This window comes from Carica papaya, chromosome 2, assembly GCF_054855325.1.
Source record: "Carica papaya isolate Zhongbai chromosome 2, ASM5485532v1, whole genome shotgun sequence".
NCBI classification, from domain to species: domain Eukaryota; kingdom Viridiplantae; phylum Streptophyta; class Magnoliopsida; order Brassicales; family Caricaceae; genus Carica; species Carica papaya.
Window position 1 is genome coordinate 205,314 of NC_142310.1, and position 18,982 is coordinate 224,295.

The following is an 18,982-nucleotide window of genomic DNA, read 5'->3' on the forward strand; positions in this document are numbered from 1 at the left end:
ATCCGAAGGAGATTCATCTCCTTAAATTGGATTGGAATTTGAAAAGGGTCAACATTGAAAGAAAGATGGGCTTGGCTGGGTTAGCAGAAAGATCTCAACAGCCTCCGATGCATCTCTATCATGTAAATTTATATCTTTCTAAGATTATTAATGAGTAAATAATTTACTATCTCCAAAGTGTAAATCAGAAACTTGGAACAACAATGGCTGTTGTTGTCTGCATGTTCAGCGTGCGTAGTTCGATAGAATGGGTATCATGTCCCATCACCCCTCCAATTATTTTGTTATTGGATAAGAATCAACAAAACATTGGGTAATGATCAGAAAAAATATAAATATAAAAAAAAACAAAAACAAATTAATATTATGCCTGAAACTAATAATTATTTGCAAGAACATGTGATGTGTTATTAATGGGATCACCCAAAACATGCCACCCTCTTAAATACTCACTCCCATGCAAAGATATTACTACCAACATTTTTATAGGTGGGTTATTGGGATGGGGTGACGAGAAACGACACCGTTTTCTTTTTTTTGGCCATTAACTACCTCTCGGTGCTTCGAGTTTTGGAGATGCTACCGATGATTACTATTGGTGACTTTAAAAGCTGCTCTGCCTGTTGACTGTTAATACAAGAAAGGATTGATTCCTCTTCTTCCAAAAATAAAGGTGAAAGCTTTACAACAACAAGCCTTCTCTTTTTCATTTAAATATATATATATATATGTATGTGTGAATGTATGTAAGTAATGGTATTGTCAGTTATAGTCTCTGGTTAAATTATTTACCCATGTGACTGTTTCTTTTAAGAAACATTAATTAAATTTTTTGATCAAAAAAATTGATTATAATTTGACATTACCCAAATAAAAAAAAAATAGTTCTTGGAGTTCTTATATAAAATATCATTATAATGAAAATGGAATTGTGGGGATCATTTTGGGGTTTGATTTTGTAATTATTTGGTGGTTTTAAAAAAGAAGCATTACATAAATAAAAGTAAAAGAAAGAGCTTAGCTTTTTGTTTCCTTTTAAATATTTGACTGGATTTACTCCTTACAACCCTTCACATTCTTCTTATAATGTAATCCAATAAAAATATATAAAAAAGAAGAGAATGAAAAGTCCTTATCGAATTGCACACACACACAAGATTAATTTTATTTATTTCTGGTTTTTATGACTAACGGTGAGAACTGGAACTGGTTTTCGAAAAGCCAAACACCCAAAAGAAAATCCCAAAAAAATAATTAAAAAAAAAAAAAGACAGCAGAGCAAGGTACAGTTTGCTGTTGTTGTTCTTGTTGTTTGTTGTTAAATTTAGTAGGGATGATGATCATGTAGTAACCCACAGAAAGTGGGTCCCTTGCCCCAAGCCAACCTGGTTTTCGTTTTTATTCTCCTCCTCCTCCCTCCATTTCTTCTCTTCCTCCATTCTTCAAGCTTTTTTCTTTGGCAAGATCTGGTCTTCTCTCCTTCTCTCTCTCTCTCTCTCTCTCTCTGCATTGAAGGAGACAAGTCTTGATTCTTTTTCAATGTATATTTACCGTTTTGTTTATAAGGACTCGGAGGAAGCCTCGTTTAATGCCACAGAGATCTGAGAATTTTCTTGTAGAAGGTAGTGGATTTTTCTATGGCTTTCTAAGGCCTATGGTTTTTAACACATCTGCAAATCTTTTCGCCGTTTTTGGACCTTTTGTCTTTGTCCGGGAGATATTAAATGCTCTTAAATTTGGATTTTTTTGATCTGGGTTTGATTTGTTCTTCGAAGATCTTGCAGTTTTTGCATCTGGGTTATTCACCATTTCTCATTCAGATTGGATAATTTATTAGTTTCTTTCATTATCCTTTTCCAAAGCTCTTAGTTCCATCATTGGATTTCCTTTTTACTTGTTTTGTTAATAAGAGCATGTTGTTTAACACTTTCAATCCTTTAAACGTTTCCTCATGTGCGATGGCTATAATTTATCCATTTCGAAGTTATGATTTTTTCTTACTGAAGTTTGACTTTTTTTTTTCGGGGTTCCATCTGTTTTCCTCTCAAAGATTGAAATTATTGGGTTTGGTGTGGTTTTGTTCATAGCCTTTCTGATTTGTATAAAGGAGAATTCAATTATGCTGATTCTTGAATTGCAAATACAAGAGAGTTGCTTGCAATTTTTTCAACCATGTTTGACTCTAAAATTTATTGTTCATTGTTTGGTTTTGATTTCACAAGATGAGAAATTAGGAGATGGGGAAGAAAGGGGGTTGGTTTGCTGCCGTGAAGAAAGCTCTCAGCCCTGAATCCAAGGAAAAGAAGGATCAGGTTTGGATAGATTGGTCCATGCCACATTATCTCATTTACTACCATTTAATTTTCTTTGCTTGGATGGGTCTATGATCGAAAGCTGATTCTTTTCTCTTTTTCTTTCTCACTAGAAATCCCCCAAATCAAAGAAAAAATGGTTTGGGAAGCACAAAAATTTGGATCCTGTTTCTTCTTCTGTAGAAACTGCATTGGTTGTGCCTCCTCCCCCTCCACCGCCGCCGCCACCTCCTCTTCCTCCCATTAAAGATGTGAAATTATCAGAAGCCGAAAACGAGCAGAGTAAACATGCTTATTCCGTGGCTGTCGCTACTGCTGTCGCTGCAGAAGCAGCTGTTGCAGCTGCACAAGCCGCGGCTGAGGTTGTTCGTCTCACGACCGTGCCACGGTTCTCCGGAAAATCAAGGGAGGAAATAGCTGCTATCAAAATTCAGACAGCATTTAGAGGATACTTGGTAAGAATTTTTTATCTTTTCTACTTAAAGAACTTCTACCCTTGTTTTTTTAGCTCTAAGATGCTTTAAATTATAACTTAATCGGAATATTCCACGTTTGGAACTGATGCAATTTTGAGGGCTTTTTGGAGTTTAATGGAATTTGTCCTTCTTAGTATAGATGCATTTAAAGAGTTGCTTATGTTCCAAATTAATATTGTCATGGAGATTTCTGAGGTTTTACCATTTTGATAGATGTACAAGTCATCTTGAGTTGTATGAATGTCAGGTTGCATTTAATGATGATGGTCCCGTCTTGAATTAATTGCCTTTTTATTTTTTAGTAAGAATTTACTGTAAAATTGCACATTAACCAATTGCAACTCTGTTGAAATGTAGAAAGCACATGTATTTATATATGCAAAAAGGCTATTAACACTGCTTGGATCTTGTGATAAACTATTTTGTATATGGGTACTTGTAGTATTAAACTTCTGTTAATACACTGATAGAAATATTAGTTTTTACCCCATAAAATTCATGGAGAAAGGATGTTTAGTTTAGGAAAGGAGTAAAATTTATGCTACTAATGTCCTTGAATTAACGTAATCATGATTAGGGAGCACTAATCATGTTCTTCTGTTGTCTAGGCAAGGAGGGCATTGCGTGCTCTGAGAGGTTTGGTGAGGTTGAAATCATTGATTCAAGGGCAATCTGTTAAACGCCAAGCAACTATCACATTAAGATGCATGCAAACTCTTGCTCGCGTTCAATCTCAAATCCGGGCAATGAGGATCAGAATGACAGAGGAGAACCAGGCTCTTCAGCGCCAGCTTCAACAGAAACACGAAAAGGAGCTCGAGAAGATGAGAGCTTCTGTAAGTGCACTTATTTATGATAATCAAATATGGGAGGCATACTATTTTTATAGGGCTAAACATACACATCAAAAGGAGCTTGCTTCGGTTTCCAACCTCTTGGTTCATTTTGAGCATAGTTAGTCATTGTAACATAAAAAGCATTCTACTTTTTCCTGCTTTTTTGAAAGAATTGTCATGTCTCCCTCTTCTCTGACTTGGCCTTTGATGCAATAAAAGTTTGGTGTTAATTTTTTCGAGAAACTTGTGTAGGTGGGAGGAGAGTGGAATGATAGCATACGTTCGAAAGAGCAGGTTGAGGCAAGTCTGTTGAACAAACAAGAAGCTGCTATGAGAAGAGAAAGGGCCTTGGCTTATGCATTCTCTCATCAGGTACATATTTATTCAGCTGGTGAAATCAGAAAAAGAGTTCACAAAAAATTTCTTGTGGAATTGGAATGATACATTCTTAATTATAGTTACATGTTCATTCTTATCATTTTCTAATAGAATTTACATCTTCTCCCAATCAAACTAAGAACTTCAGAGTGTTGATGCTGTTATAGTAGTCTGGATTCTGAGCTAACTTCGGTGGTGACTTGTCTGACAGCAAACATGGAAGAACCCTTCAAAATCTATAAACCCAACATTCATGGATCCAAATAATCCTCACTGGGGTTGGAGTTGGTTAGAACGATGGATGGCAGCCCGTCCATGGGAGACTCGGAGCACGGCAGTAGATAATACTGATCATGGATCTGTCAAGAGCACTGCCAGCCGCACCACGTGCGTAACAGAAATTAACAAAGCATATTATCACCGTGATAAGAAGGCCTCACCCAAGCCACAAAAATCAACTCGACCTTCCAGTCGTCAATCTCCTTCGACTCCTCCTTCAAAGGCACCATCTGCATCATCAGTAACTGGGAAAACAAAGCCACCAAGTCCGCGAGGGAGTCAATGGGGAGGTGGTGATGATGATTCAAGGAGCACATTCAGTGTTCAGTCAGAGCGGTATAGGAGACACAGCATTGGAGGATCATCGGTTAGAGATGACGAAAGCCTTTCGAGCTCACCTTCAGTACGAAGTTACATGGTGCCTACACACTCAGCTAAGGCCAAGTCTCGGTTACCGAGTCCGCTGGGGTCATCAGAGAAGAATGGAACACCTCCTGGACTTGCCAAGAAGCGACTCTCCTTTCCTGCATCACCAGCTGGAGCAGGGGCGAGGAGGCTCTCAGGTCCACCCAAGATAGATACGAATTCCACTACAGCCACTGGCATGTCTGCGGAAGATAATATTAGCAATGGCGGAACCAGGTAGCAGGAAAGGAAAGCAGAGAAACAAAATGCAAGTTGGGATGAAGGGGAAACGAATAAGAAGTATGAATTACTAGGAGTTTGCTGTTTCTGTGCATTAAAACACAGAAACATGTAATGATTAACATGTAATCAACATGTAATGATTATATTCTGTGGAGCAGATTTCTTCATCTGTAATATGTATTCTTTGTTTGTCTGGTTCTGTTCTTTTATAGATTTCTGAGGAGAACTCAAATCAAATTTCTTCAGGTTTTTCTGTCTTTTTAGCGAGTGGGTTTGCTTAGAGGTGAAGAGAGAGAAGAGTGGAATTTGGAGATTATAATATATTTTTTATTAAATTAAATAAATTTTATTGCTAAATCGAATTTATTTTCTTAGAAATATTTTATGTAACTAAGAGTTTAAAACCCAAAGTGTGTGTATTTATTATTATTAACTCTAAATTTTTTATAACGTACTTAAAAATTAAATACATAATTGAAGTAAATTTTGGAAAAATTTAATTAAATTTATTTTAAAACCTATTTCTTCTTCATGACGTGAGCTCCCACGATTATTCCGGGTCTATCATTTTGGAGCTGACCCGAACCGACCCAGATACCGACCCCTTTCGGACAATGGTAGAATGTTGTAGACCTTTCTTCGCAAGCCAACTAAGCTCGATCGAATCGGACGAGCGACAAAAAAACCAGGCGAGGCCTTAAAAATCAAGCAAGCTAAACGCTCTTACATACGTACACAGAGAAGAAAGAAGGCGAAGAAGGTTTCAAGTACAATCGTGAATGACACCGATCAAACTCCACTTCGAAGGCTACTCTACGTAAATGGTAATGTAAACTTTTCAATTTTTTGCTATCTTATGGCTCGGCTTCAATTATTCTGTTTGATCTTCTTAGCAATTCTTTATTATTAATACGCGTTTGGAGGTTATAGGGTACCTTAATTTGTGGTTCTAGGATGATTAAGACTTGGAATTCCTGTTTCAAAGTTGGATTGTATTTAGATTTTTCAATCTGATTTAGCTCTATTGCATTTTTTTTTTTTTAAGAAAATATTGATTTAGTTCCTATCGTATTCCTTCGCGTAATTACCAGAGTACAGTTGGGAATTCGACATAGACGTGGAGTTGATTTGAATGTGAAAATAATGATTGAATTGCAGACACTAAGAGTGCTCTAGTCGTAAGTAAAAAGAATAATACAGGAACCGAAGCAAATAGGCCGTTAATGTCAATTACAGAATGATGTAATTTTCGTTAAGATTCTAATTTTAGTAAAAATCTTTTCCAGGTAAATTCACCATCAGAACCTGCATTGGACCGGGTACTTTTTATGCTTAAATTACCTTGGATATAAATGCAGATCTAAAGAGTACTTGCATTTTTTCGTTTACCATTTTTCATATTCGTCTGTTATTAGACTTAGAGATTTTGCATTGGCATGTTGGTGTGCATTGCTTCATTGTTGGAGAACTGTACTACAATTTTGCTAAATGTGCTTTGGGAGTTATATTGTTCATATAGTTATTCCTTTTGTTTTATTGATGATATGTAGTCTATAAATGTAAGAGATGACTTCTTTCTTTGGTAGTATGATTTTATTCCAACATGAATAGGGAGATGTTATGCCATTAAGGGGAATTTTGTGCTGATGTTAGATTTTCTCAAGTATGCGTCCTTAGTAAGGTCCGGTGAATCACTGGTTTACGGAAGCTACAGTTGTTAAATTTAGAGCTATTATGGAAAGAAAGACTCCTTAATAATGGATAGAATATTGAACTATTCCAACTAGCTTCATGCCTAGGATGAAGAGTTGTGATCTATCTGTTGATTCTTCTTTAGAATTCATAAGCAACCTGTTGCTCAAAATCATCTCACTTGGGCAAAGCAAATGGAAAGAGGTGGAATTGTTTTTGAGTGCTGTTAAGTACATCAGGAGCTGTCCTGAAAATTTGTTATGTTTTCTAAAGATTCGTAACATGTTGATATTAAGAGATGGAATCAGTTTGTCCTCTTTTACTAAGAATATCCTCAGCTGAAGTCTGTAAAAAAAATTGATAAATGATTTAGAATAGAAAAATATGGACTTCTAATCATTTTAATAATCTTTTCTTTATTTTTCAAACTGGCCACATTTAGATGGTAGGCCTGTCAAATAAGGCCGTGGCCATAAGCTCATTCACACGGGGATTATGTAGACAGAATGGAAGATAAAGTCTCTGCTTTTCTATGCTGGTCTTAGAATCTCCCTTCATATGCATCCTTTATGTACTAAAGGAAAGAAGTAAGAGATTATGCTTATGGATTTCATCATAGAAAATTTATTCTCTCTTCAACGTTCTGTAGTTGACGAAATTACATTAGTTTTATTTTTTATCAGTTTAACCGTAGCATTGAGCTATGTTTTCCATCCCATCTTTTCCGTATATAACTGAGTGCTTCCTCTTTTGATCTAATGTTTTTCTCGTGTTTGATTGTTTATATTCGCTTAGCTGGTATTTTTCCATAGGTTTTGTTATATTTCATATGATATTTGTTAAATAGCAGTGTCGCTATTTCATCGTGGGCCAGCGATTGGAAGAAACAATCCTGCAAATTTGGAAGGGATTGAACCTTTTAACTTATAAATGGAGAGTCAATAGTTTTTTTATCTTCTCTGAATTTAGTCTTTTTTACAATAGCTTTTAATTAATGATATCCTAGATGTACATCAGGCAACACCATTTTTGGCTGGGCTTGCAGTTGCTGCCGCTGCTCTTGCTGGTAGATACGGAATTCAGGCTTGGCAAGCATTCAAGACACGGCAACCAAAACCTAGACTACGCAAATTCTATGAGGGTGGTTTCCAGCCTACAATGACAAAAAGGGAAGCAGCTCTTATTCTTGGTGTTAGGTAATTATTCACTGTTATGCTCTTCTCTCACTGTCTGACAAAGATTATAAACCATGTTATGGTTCAGTTTTGCTTTTCCCCAGTTAATTACTAGTGTAACAATGCTGAAGTTACAGTTTTATGGTGCATGCGTTTTTACTGAAATTAGAGGCTGAATCACAGGGTTATGGAAAACATAAAGAAAGGGTGGGCATATGTAAGGTATTCTTAATTGTAGCATTGATAGTTATCCCGCACATTCCCAGCTTGCTTTGTCTGTTCATCCTATGTAAAGATTAGATCTTCGTAAAATAATTATATCATGATAATGATTTCAAAATTTTTCAGAAAGATATGTTTTGATTTTAGTGCAAGATAAGGCCAACAATTCAATTCTCTCGCTCTCATCTCAACTTCTCTTGTTGATTGACCTCTTTGTTTTTCCTTAACTATATCCTCCTATGGTAGGGTTATGGATGTAGTAATTTTTACTTTGTAAACATGGTTGCTTCACTTGCTTTGATGAAATGGACGGCATTAGATGTTAAATTAAGGGAGTCTGGCTAGTGTTGAGATGAAGGAATCTGGAGAAGTTAAATTCATCAATGAATAATTGAAGGCCTCGTCAACAACATAAAAACCCAATGACTTTATGAAGGTTAGGATGGGTGTGCTAGCAGATTTTGGCATGCAGCATTAACCTCAAAAGTTGCTTTAGATAGAAAAGAATCAATATACAGGAATGTCCAGAGCCGTCATTATGAAATGATTGAATGACATGTTATATAGCCTTATGGTTAAGCAGTTTTTTTATCTTTCTGGATCTGGATATCGCACAGCGTTACATTCTTTTTCCTATTTCGGGCGAGGCCATGTCCTTTAATTTACGTTTATTTTTCTAGTATTCCTATGGTTTATACAAGGGGAGGCTTAGCATTTTATGCTGTTTTTTCTAGAGTTAGTTTCTCACAAATTCCTGGTTAGCGTCTAGAAAAATCAAAACAGCTCCTCAATTAATTCAACAGCTACTGCCCTATTTTCTCTCGCTCTCTCCCACTGTGTTAACTTAGTATCAGAGCCGATGAAATGTCTACACTGTTATTATGGCATCTAGCCTGGCAAAGTTTGTAGGATGAGCCAGCCCTGAAGATGCTGGCTAATAAAAGAGGTAAAGTTCTTGGGTTGGACCTAGCGCAAGAGATGGCAAATATGCGAGAATTGATAGAACACTTTGTTCAGGGATTGATGGAGTTCTTATGATCCCTTGAACTTGCAAGGAGATTTTGAAGGTGATGATGCTATTATCTAGATCGGAGCTTACTGCCAATCTATGATTAGTGACCCAATGATGATGTTAACTTAATACTATAATGATTGTCAAGATGCTTGTCAAGGCAACTAGGGAAAGGATGACTATTAAGCTAAGTTAGTTCTTATTTTATAGAATGCAGAAATTTGATCACCTTTGGAGTATTTCATGGCGAGAGAAACAAAAGTTCACATAAAGATTCAAGGTCACTTGAATGCTAGAGCTGATCTATGCGTATTAAGCTTTTTAGACATTAGATATTCCATTGAAAAGTATTTTCTATGTGCATAAAGTGGAGATCAAAAAATAATGAAAAAGGCTATTTGATAATCTGGTTCATCACGGCAAAAGATATTGAACTCAAATATGAGTTTTTCCAATTTGCAGGACAAATAGAACAAGATTCTTCAACTTTTCAAGTTTACTTAATATTTTACTTTCTCCTCTTTGGGTTTTTCTGCTTAGGTTGGTTATCTTGTTTTGTACTTTGAAGCTCCATATGCCTTATGTGATTGATTTTTTTTCTTTGGTAATAAAACTTTTTGCAAAGAATTCAAGTCAGAAAGAATCAAACCCCCCACTTCTACGCTAACTTAACAGCTAATGTCCTTTCTCTCACTTTCCTTGTTTCACGATCTTATGCTGTCATGCCTCTAAAATTTATTCTCTTTTTGTTGTATGATTAACAGGGAGAGTGCAACTGCGGAACAGATCAAGGAAGCACATAGGAGAGTAATGATTGCAAATCATCCCGATGGAGGTGGTAGCCATTACCTTGCTTATAAAATCAACGAAGCTAAAGATGTGATGCTCGGAAAGACAAAAGGCAGCGGATCTGCATTTTCATAACCTTGATTATTGCTTCAATTTAGTGGCATCTGCAGGAAAGCAACACTTATACTTCTCTTCTATTGAAAAATTCAGATAGTCTACAAGCACAAATGAGTTGCAAGATTCAATTGCGGTTATAAAATCCTTCATCTCATCTGTAGTATTGGATTACCTAATACTTTGCTTGTATGAAATATTTTGGTATTGACACAGATTCTCACCAATTAACTGAGAGTTCTATTGTGAAATACAAGAAGTTGGAATTCTTCTCCTTTTCCCTCTGAGTCTTACTCTGTCTGAAACTATTTCTAGTAGGTTTAAAGTTGTTTTGAAATGATAACACACGAGTATCAGACCACATAGAAGAAGGGCATGACTGGATGCAGCTTGAAGTTTCATATTCTGTCTGTATTCATAAGATACGGTTTGCATATTAATGTGAGAAATTAGATGGAAATTTTCTGAAAAGTGGAGAAATTAATTTGATTAAAATTTAAAATTGTGGTTCATTTAAATTCATATAAATTTAATAATATGATTGTTACATGGTAATTAACTATTAAATATATTTATTTAAACATATAAGTTAAACTGAAAACAATTGAAAATTAAATAAAAAAATATTGATAATTAAGCTTCCGTCAAGACAAAACCGGCACTCCCGAGTTTCTCACTATAAATATTTACCAAAACCCTAACCGGGGATCTGTCACGCGAAAGCAACATGGGTAAAGTTTCTTCTTCTTTTTGCCTCTTGATCTCCGCTTCTAATGAATATCTAAAACCGTTTCCTTTCATTTTGGATTTACAGGTAAGGTTCATGGATCTCTGGCTCGTGCTGGTAAGGTGAGAGGCCAAACTCCCAAGGTAGCGAAGCAGGACAAGAAGAAGAAGCCACGTGGCCGCGCCCATAAAAGGATGCAGTACAATCGACGGTTTGTCACCGCAGGTAATCTACTCTCGCATCCTTGGTTTTCGGTATAAGATTGAATGGGAATTCAGGTGTTGATTTTATATTACTGAAATCAAGATTACAGCGTATTAGTGATTTAAGGTTTAATTGATTTGTCGTAGGTCTGTTTACTTGGATATGATGGTTCTAATACATGTTTCCTTGTTGTCCCTGAATTTTTCATGGGGAAATCTCATGCGATTATGTTAGGGTTTGTAGTTTCTGTAAAATGTGTTATCGCGCTTTCTTCCCTGTAATGCATAAGTGACTGCTGCTAGAATGCTTTCGTATGTTTTGTGTAAATATCTAGCTTCCGTGTGTTTCTGTTGTTATTTTGGTTTAGGAGTTATCATCTTGTTTCTTTTTACCCAAGAAATTTTTTGATAATTCCAGTTGGATTTTTTGAGTAACTTCATCTCAGCGTAGACCTTGTTCAGTGGTTTAAGTTTGCTCCTTTACTTGCCATACGCAGACGGATATACATATATCAAGATAGCTTACTTTTTTAGCCTTTCATGTTGTAGGCTTTTAGTTCTGAAGAGCTCCTAGCTTTAAGCTGATAAATAACTTCTTCTGATTTCAGATTCTTAGTAAGTTATAAATGTTTAGTAAAATCAGAGCTTTAATTTGAAATTTTGATAAAGGATCAACTCAGATAATTATTTGTTCTTTTAGTTAATTTTATGTAAATGTACATGATGCTTTCATTAGGAGTGTTTTTAGTGAAAAAACATTGGTATAAACAATTTTAGTATTTGACTTAAAGCTCCAAAAGTAAGTTTAGTTAGCTCTTTTTTGACTCATTGCATTTGGCTTTTAGTCCTAACCAAAAAAATCTTTGACTTCTTGCTAAAATTGAATTTAAGCACCTTTGACCAAGAAAAAGCCAATCTAGAAGCCCTCGTATACCTTTTCAATGCTTCCCCCTGAAATTGATGTTAAGGAAATTATTGCAGGTGTACAGCTGTCTTTATTTTTATGTTTTTCCTTCCTGTGTTTCTGTTATACTATTTTGGTTTTGGGAGTTATCTTGGTCTTGCTATGTCTTTTTTTTTTTTTTATAAATGTTCTGATGATTTCAATTGTATTCTTTGAGTAACATAGTAGCAGCGTAAACTTGTTTTGTTTTTTTACTTTGCTATTTCACCAGCTAATAAAATTATAGAAGTCAAAATACGTTTATGTCTGGCTATGGTTGGATCTGATTGTAACATTTTGTAAGAGAAGCTTGGAAATATACAAATAATTAATCGTTTCTCCAAGAGTGATCTTATCAGTGGATACACTGCAGAGAACATTAATGAAGCGTTTTTGTGTTTGTCTAAACCCAATACTTGGGCAGGCATGCAACTAGAGCTGAAGAAAATGCTCTACCTGTTTGTAGAACTTTTTTCTATTTAGACATATTGGGTCAGATGCCTTATGAATGATCTTCCTTCATGGACAATCATCTTAGCTATCAGAAATCTGGCTGAGGGAAAATAATAAGCTTTGGTCGTGGGCTTCCCTCCCAAACCAAGCACAGGCATTGATTAGCATATAATACTAAATGACTCTCCTCACAAAGGGTTCTTTGAACTTCAAAAAAAGTGAATATATGTCGTATGTAGTTATGTTACTTTGTGCCAGTGGGTTTCGATATTCGAACCTTCCTCTGGGTTTTGTGTTTTCTGTATAGTGCTTGTTGTCTCAATCCTATTATTTTTGTTCTTGCAGTTGTTGGTTTTGGCAAGAAGAGGGGACCCAACTCATCTGAGAAGTAGGGCGTAGCTTGTTGAGAGTTTTGAGGAATTAATTTATCTTTTTCCTCTTTCTTTTTCTTTATTGTACTGCTTTTTAAGACTGGTATTAAGTGCTGAACTGCTTAGTCTACTAAGATAAGATTCAATGTGATTTTATCACCATGGTGAACTGTGCTATATTTTGTCTGCTTTTAGCTTCGATGTTACGATCACACTTGCTACACTGAATTCTGTCATGTTATATGTGTTTTTGACAGTCCTGTAATAAGGATGAATTTGTTAAGGAAACTCACAAAACATAGTAGTGACATAGCCAAAATGGCTATGGTTGATTATCTTGTCTGGATTGTTTGATATTGTCTTTGGTTAATGATATATATGATGGCGAAAATTTGTTTCTTTATACTTGTTACTTTGTATTTCGAAAAAAGATGGAGAAAATTTGTTTAGAGCCGTTTGATTTTTCCAATTTGGATCGGATTAGATCTTTAGTGTTTCAAAATTTTATAATGGTTGTGGATCAGCATAGTTTCAGTAAATGAATTCTGGATTAATGTGAATGGTTGTAAATTTTATGTTTGTATTATTAAAATAAGAAATAAAAATATTTCAAACTGATATAATTGGGTCTCATTTTCGGCCACAAAGATGGACGGACGGATGGATCCCAAAGCCGCAAAGAGTCTTACAAATGTTTCTATTATATGATTATTTCCCTAATATATTCTATTTTGGCCTATAAACATCTTAATAATTTATAAATATCTTTTATTAATAAACTAAAATAAGTTGGAAAAAGTAAAATTCAGTATTTTTTATTTTACTTTTTTCTTTGTTTTGAGTTTAATTATTACTGAGTAATATGATAAAAATAAAGTTTTTTTAAAAATTAATTTTAGATTTCGTTTGAATAAATTTCAATGATGGTTAATTAATGTATAGTAATGGTAGTAATTGAATGTCAACAACTATGAATTGTAATGATAAAATTTGTTTACGTTTGGAATAGTATATTTGTATTTTTAGTTAAATTATTAATTTATCCTTACATATTATGTATAATAGTAAATGGTATAAAAGAAATATGTAAAGAAAAAAAATTATTTATTAATATAATTATATTTATATTTAAATAAAATTAAAATTATATATTTAATAAAATAAATAATTATTATTTATATTATTATATTAATTTAATAAATGTTTAATTATCAGAACATATATGAAATTAATTAAATTATACGAATATATAATAGAAAACAAAGATAATACCCACCAAATACCGCTATTTTGGTAATTTAAAAATTTACTTAAAAATTTATCAATCAAATATCATTTGTTACTGTTTGAAGTTGAAATAAAAACGATTTTCTCATGTCCGTAAAATACATACATTAAAATTTTATCATTTATCATGATCCAAACAGAAAGTTAATGTTAAAAAATACTTAGTATAAATATATTGGGCATTCCGTGAGCCCATCCTTTCTGTACAAAGGCTCATGGACCAACCACCAGACCCCCCAAATAATAATAATAGGGCTTTTGATAGGAGACGAGACTTTTTGTCTTTTCTTGAGAAAACGTTTCGATACTTTGCTTGTCGCCAAAGAAGTGTTTCTACAAATCTACTGAAACCTCTGCCAGTTGCAGATCTCTCTCTCTCTCTCTCTCTCTCTCTCTCTCTCTCTCTCGCAAACACAAAGGTAAATTCTTTCATTTCTCTCCTAGATTTTGTTTTGGTTTCGATTGGTCATTTTGTTGATTTTCCATGTCGCTTATAGCTGACATATAGGGTTTTGGATCGAAGCGCACAAATACAATGTTTCTCACAAGGTAAAAACAAAATCTACATTCTTAGTTCTCATCTTCGTTCCATTTCTTCTGCTCTCCCTAATTCAATTCGTTATTCGCAACGATTACTCATTACTGAGGTTCTAAACCCTTTTGTTGTACTTTCTGATTGATCCATGTAGAACTGAGTACGACAGAGGTGTCAACACCTTTTCTCCGGAAGGAAGGTTGTTTCAGGTTGAGTATGCTATTGAGGCCATCAAGGTAACCCAGTCGGTTCCCCAGTGAAAATCACGACTTCTTCTAACCGTGCATGACTTGCTTATGAATAAACCTGGGTACTCACTAGTATTTTCTTCTTTTGATTTGAATATCACAGCTGGGTTCGACCGCAATTGGGCTGAAAACAAAAGAAGGAGTTGTTCTTGCCGTTGAGAAGCGTATCACTTCACCATTACTGGTCTGCCCTCTTCCTTGCAAGCTCTCGTTCAGCTTGTTTTTATATTATTGCATCGTTTTCAATTCACACCTTTTCAAATTAGTTACCTTTGGTTTATTGGCTATGCTGGGAACTTATTTGGGCTCAACTTAGGCTGTTTCTACTGCTTACAGTTATAGTGATCAAGAGACGTCTAGTCGGCTCAGTTCGGATACAATCTATGCATTTGTCTTATAAATAATCAGTAATTATTGTATCATAACAAGACAGCTACTCACAGATAATTTACAGCATGTCTGTTCTGTGTAATCATGTGTGATTGTTTTTGGGTGTGATAGCTGAGAGATTGTGTCTGTGATGTTTAGGTTTGAACTCTTGTATTCTAAAATAGGTTGATTATTCCTTACATCCTCCGGTATGTATCTGTTTTTTCTTAATTCTAGCAGGACCTAAGATGAAAATAGTAATTTTTTTTGGGCTCAAGAGTAAATGAAATTCAAATCAACTGATTGAAAGGTAATATCAGACAATCATAGAATGGTAGCTTAATTGGGAGTAAACTTGTTGGGAAATTTGGTAAAGCTGTAGTGTTTGCTCCAGTTCCACCTTTCCTCTGATGATTGAGCTTTTATGGTGTCATATTTTGTTTATGTCTGTATATCTTTCAAGGACCTCGATTGTATTGGACCTGCAATCTCATAGGATTCCCTCTCAAGGAATACTGAAGTTGCCAGACCTAGCTTACTTAAAACCCCATACGTTTCTTGCAGTTATATATGTGACCAACTTCTATGGAAGTGAAAAATTGTAGCGGCCATTAGTACTTTACTGTCACTCTTGAACATAATTTATCCAACTGATAAATGCGTTGATGAAGAATCAGCAATATGCTTGACCAATTTCAATATATATTATTATAGATACTTTCTCATTTTTTTCTATATGTTCACCTAAGTTAGGATCTTGCGACTTCCTAGATATCATTGCTTTTTATTTCCTTTCAGGAGCCCAGCAGTGTTGAGAAAATCATGGAAATTGATGAGCATATAGGATGTGCTATGAGTGGTTTGATTGCTGATGCACGTACACTTGTCGAACATGCACGAGTTGAGACTCAGGTGAATAGTAGATAATATTCTTCCTATTCTTTGATGGAAACTGTTTTGTTGGTGATACTACCTTAAGTTCAATCATGCAGAACCATAGATTCTCATATGGTGAGCCAATGACTGTGGAGTCTACAACTCAAGCACTTTGTGACCTGGCTTTACGATTTGGTGAAGGTGATGAAGAATCCATGGTATAATTGCTTACCTCTAGAACTGCATCTAGAGTTAAGTTTATTTGAAGTATATTTTTTGATAAAGTAGTTGGGTCAAAGAATATTTTTGTCCACCTTGTTTCTTATACTTCTTTTTTGCTTTCCAACAAGTTAGAGACATTATTTAGCATATGACTGAGAACCAGCAACGATATGACTCAAATACAGCTAATCTAGATGACAGGCCACAGTTTTAAAAAATAATCCAATATATCATTGATTAAGATTTTTGTACTTATAAGCTCCCTCACTTTCATATCCCTGCGAGGATGATGTCATTTTTATTTGTATTTTTTAAATAACCAACATTGGATATAATTTCTTCTTTCTTTTTCTCATGTACAGTCTCGACCATTTGGAGTGTCTCTTCTTATTGCCGGTCATGATGAGAATGGCCCAAGCTTGTAAGTGGTGTTCTTTACATATGTCTTCACAGGATTCTTCCCAGCATATGTTAGATATAAATTTGGCTTGAGTTACTCAGTCATGGATTTTGTTCCCGCAGTGGATAAGGTTAAATTGCCAACTTAATGAATAAAAGGAAAATTGAAGATTAAAGATTGTGTTAAAGCAAATGGTAGATTATGTTTCATTTTATAAATAATGTTTCAAAAGGCATATGTTGAATATGAATTTGACTTGAGCTAATCATGGACTCAGTCCTCATTTGTGCATAAGTTTAAATTTGTCAAGTAAAAGAATTAAAAGGAAATGGAAGTTTTGAGCAAATAGTGTATTATGTTTTGTTTCATAAATAATGTTTTGCAGCCTCCATTGGTGTCCTATGTTGTTCTTGGAAAGGCCTACCAGTCTAATCCAGAAATGCACTGCACGTTTAACGTAGTATGTGGTAGAAATTCTTGTGTTGTGTGGTCAACATCCATGACAACTGCACTAACCTGATTTCATATCTTTGTTAACATGTCAGCATTTGGAACTGCATATTGTGTCTTTTAATCGAAAAGAACTTCCCTTTGTGCAGGTACTACACCGATCCATCTGGTACATTTTGGCAATGCAACGCAAAGGCTATTGGTTCAGGTTCAGAAGGTGCTGACAGCTCTCTGCAAGAGCAGTATAACAAGGTATCTCTTCATTAATTGAAATTTGCATTCACACACAATGTTCACTTACACAATTAGATTTGACCGCAAGCCGCTGGTTAATCTTGAATTTATTTCAACCTATAAATTGCCCTATAAGCTTTTTCTCGGGGTCAAAGTTCACCAGGTCCCTTGTTGCAGGACTTAACTCTTCAAGAAGCTGAGACAATTGCATTATCTATTTTGAAGCAAGTTATGGAAGAAAAGGTAAATGCTTTTGATGATTACACCGTAAATGATAGACTCTTCCGATTGTATGTGACTTTTTTCTTATACCGTCATGTTATACTTGTCAATTAGGTGACACCCAATAATGTTGACATCGCCAAGGTGGCTCCTAAATACCATCTCTACAGTCCTTCGGAAGTGGAGGCAGTCATCAGCCGCCTATGAGGAGAAGAAGAAACTGTTGTCGCCATTCTTACTTACCCTGCATTTGTTGGGGGGAAAGGATTAAACTGAAACCTGTTGAAGAAAGGAGTTGTTTGGTTGTCTTTTTAACTCCGTGAATCTTGAGTTGTTTGGGACAAGTAGAACATCATTATGGAGATGGGTATCTTATTGAGAAAATATATGCTTTGGACTTACTGAGACAGGTTTTTTTAATGTTTTATTTTTAGTACAAAGTAGAGATTTTTAAATAAGAAATTAGAAATTTATAAGGTAAATAAAACGAAACGAAAGAATATTACAATACACCAGTAGCTTTATACATGAAGTGAAATTAAATGGAAGAAGGAATATATGCCATGGCCGAACAACCGTGCAAGTGATTGTCTGAAGTTACCTAAATGCCATTCCCTCTTACCGAATATAATAGAACCCTCGCAACCAATATTCACAAATTAGTTTTTTGTGTGTTGAGAGAGAAAATGGCAAATGAAGGCGAAGAAGCGAGGAGTGGATGTGGATACGGAGGGAAAGTGATAATCGCCATGAAAGGACATCCAGGCACTGGCAAATCTACTCTGGCTCGTTCTTTGGCATCTTCATTGAAAATCCCTCTCATCGACAAAGATGACATTCGAGACTGCACTCTCTCCCTCCAGCAATCCCTCTCCCCTTCCATCGCATCTTCCCTCCTCAACGACTTTTCCTACCAGGCCATCTGGCAAATCGCTTCCACTCAGCTCCAACTCGGCCTCAGCATCGTCATAGACTCTCCCCTGTCTCGGCGGAATCACCTGGACCGCTTGCTTCTCCTTGCCTCTTCCGCCGGCGCACGGCTCTTGGTCATCGAGTGCAAGCCATCCGACGAGGTGGAATGGCGAAGGCGGGTCGAAAGCCGCGCCGATTCCGGCGAAGGCAGCTGGCACAAGCCGGGAACGTGGGGAGAAATGGAGAGGTTACTGGAAAGTTACGCAGGAAGTACGGAGTACGAGGTGGGGGACGTGCGGAAGCTGGTTGTGGATACGACTGCTGGCGTTGGAATTCAAGAGGTGGTTTCGGATGTTCTGGATTTCATTGCGTCCGATGGTGCGTCTGTGGGTGTTGGTGATTAGATGGTAGAATTTATTTTGTATTTAATAAATTAATTTTGGTGGTTCTATAAAATGCTTGTCTCTAAAACTGAAAACATTTTATATTCGTTCTTTGGGACGCAAAATTAAATAAATTAAATTAGAACAAAACCAACTTCTTAATGACCAAGTTACATACTAATTTTAAATTGTACGACATTAATTATTAAATTAA

At 35.5% G+C, this 18,982-nt stretch overlaps 4 protein-coding genes across 7 annotated transcripts; all 4 read left to right on the forward strand.

Moving 5' to 3' along the window:
• Positions 1 to 1,147: 1,147 nt before the first annotated feature.
• On the forward strand, positions 1,148 to 5,187 carry LOC110814626 (protein IQ-DOMAIN 3-like). Of its 2 annotated transcripts, none has more exons than XM_088212375.1 (6): positions 1,148 to 1,283; positions 2,223 to 2,312; positions 2,426 to 2,767; positions 3,397 to 3,624; positions 3,877 to 3,996; positions 4,214 to 5,187. In XM_088212375.1, exons 2-6 carry the CDS (start codon positions 2,238 to 2,240, stop codon positions 4,925 to 4,927), a joined length of 1,479 nt encoding a protein of 492 aa, XP_088068501.1. In that variant the 5' UTR covers positions 1,148 to 1,283; positions 2,223 to 2,237; the 3' UTR covers positions 4,928 to 5,187. The 2 variants fall into 2 exon arrangements, with proteins under 2 accessions (XP_088068501.1, XP_021897855.2); XM_022042163.2 differs by lacking the exon at positions 1,148 to 1,283 and adding an exon at positions 1,321 to 1,622.
• Positions 5,188 to 5,546: 359 nt separating this feature from the next.
• On the forward strand, positions 5,547 to 10,212 carry LOC110814648 (mitochondrial import inner membrane translocase subunit TIM14-1-like). Of its 3 annotated transcripts, XM_022042191.2 has the most exons (5): positions 5,547 to 5,753; positions 6,216 to 6,248; positions 7,639 to 7,817; positions 7,980 to 8,018; positions 9,795 to 10,212. In XM_022042191.2, the coding sequence occupies exons 1-5, from the start codon at positions 5,751 to 5,753 to the stop codon at positions 9,952 to 9,954; spliced, it is 414 nt and encodes a 137-aa protein (XP_021897883.1). In that variant the 5' UTR covers positions 5,547 to 5,750; the 3' UTR covers positions 9,955 to 10,212. The 3 variants fall into 3 exon arrangements, with proteins under 3 accessions (XP_021897883.1, XP_021897884.1, XP_021897885.1); XM_022042192.2 differs by lacking the exon at positions 6,216 to 6,248 and having other exon boundaries at positions 5,548 to 5,753; XM_022042193.2 differs by lacking the exon at positions 7,980 to 8,018 and having other exon boundaries at positions 5,562 to 5,753.
• Positions 10,213 to 10,520: 308 nt separating this feature from the next.
• LOC110814545 (small ribosomal subunit protein eS30z/eS30y/eS30x) lies at positions 10,521 to 12,807 on the forward strand. Its single transcript, XM_022042033.2, has 3 exons — positions 10,521 to 10,664; positions 10,748 to 10,885; positions 12,605 to 12,807. Exons 1-3 carry the CDS (start codon positions 10,661 to 10,663, stop codon positions 12,649 to 12,651), a joined length of 189 nt encoding a protein of 62 aa, XP_021897725.1. The 5' UTR covers positions 10,521 to 10,660; the 3' UTR covers positions 12,652 to 12,807.
• Positions 12,808 to 14,164: 1,357 nt separating this feature from the next.
• Positions 14,165 to 17,878, forward strand: LOC110814571 (proteasome subunit alpha type-5). The gene is made up of 10 exons (XM_022042065.2): positions 14,165 to 14,336; positions 14,415 to 14,466; positions 14,607 to 14,688; positions 14,804 to 14,884; positions 15,868 to 15,981; positions 16,062 to 16,163; positions 16,530 to 16,588; positions 17,167 to 17,269; positions 17,429 to 17,494; positions 17,588 to 17,878. Exons 2-10 carry the CDS (start codon positions 14,453 to 14,455, stop codon positions 17,678 to 17,680), a joined length of 714 nt encoding a protein of 237 aa, XP_021897757.1. The 5' UTR covers positions 14,165 to 14,336; positions 14,415 to 14,452; the 3' UTR covers positions 17,681 to 17,878.
• Positions 17,879 to 18,982: the final 1,104 nt, after the last annotated feature.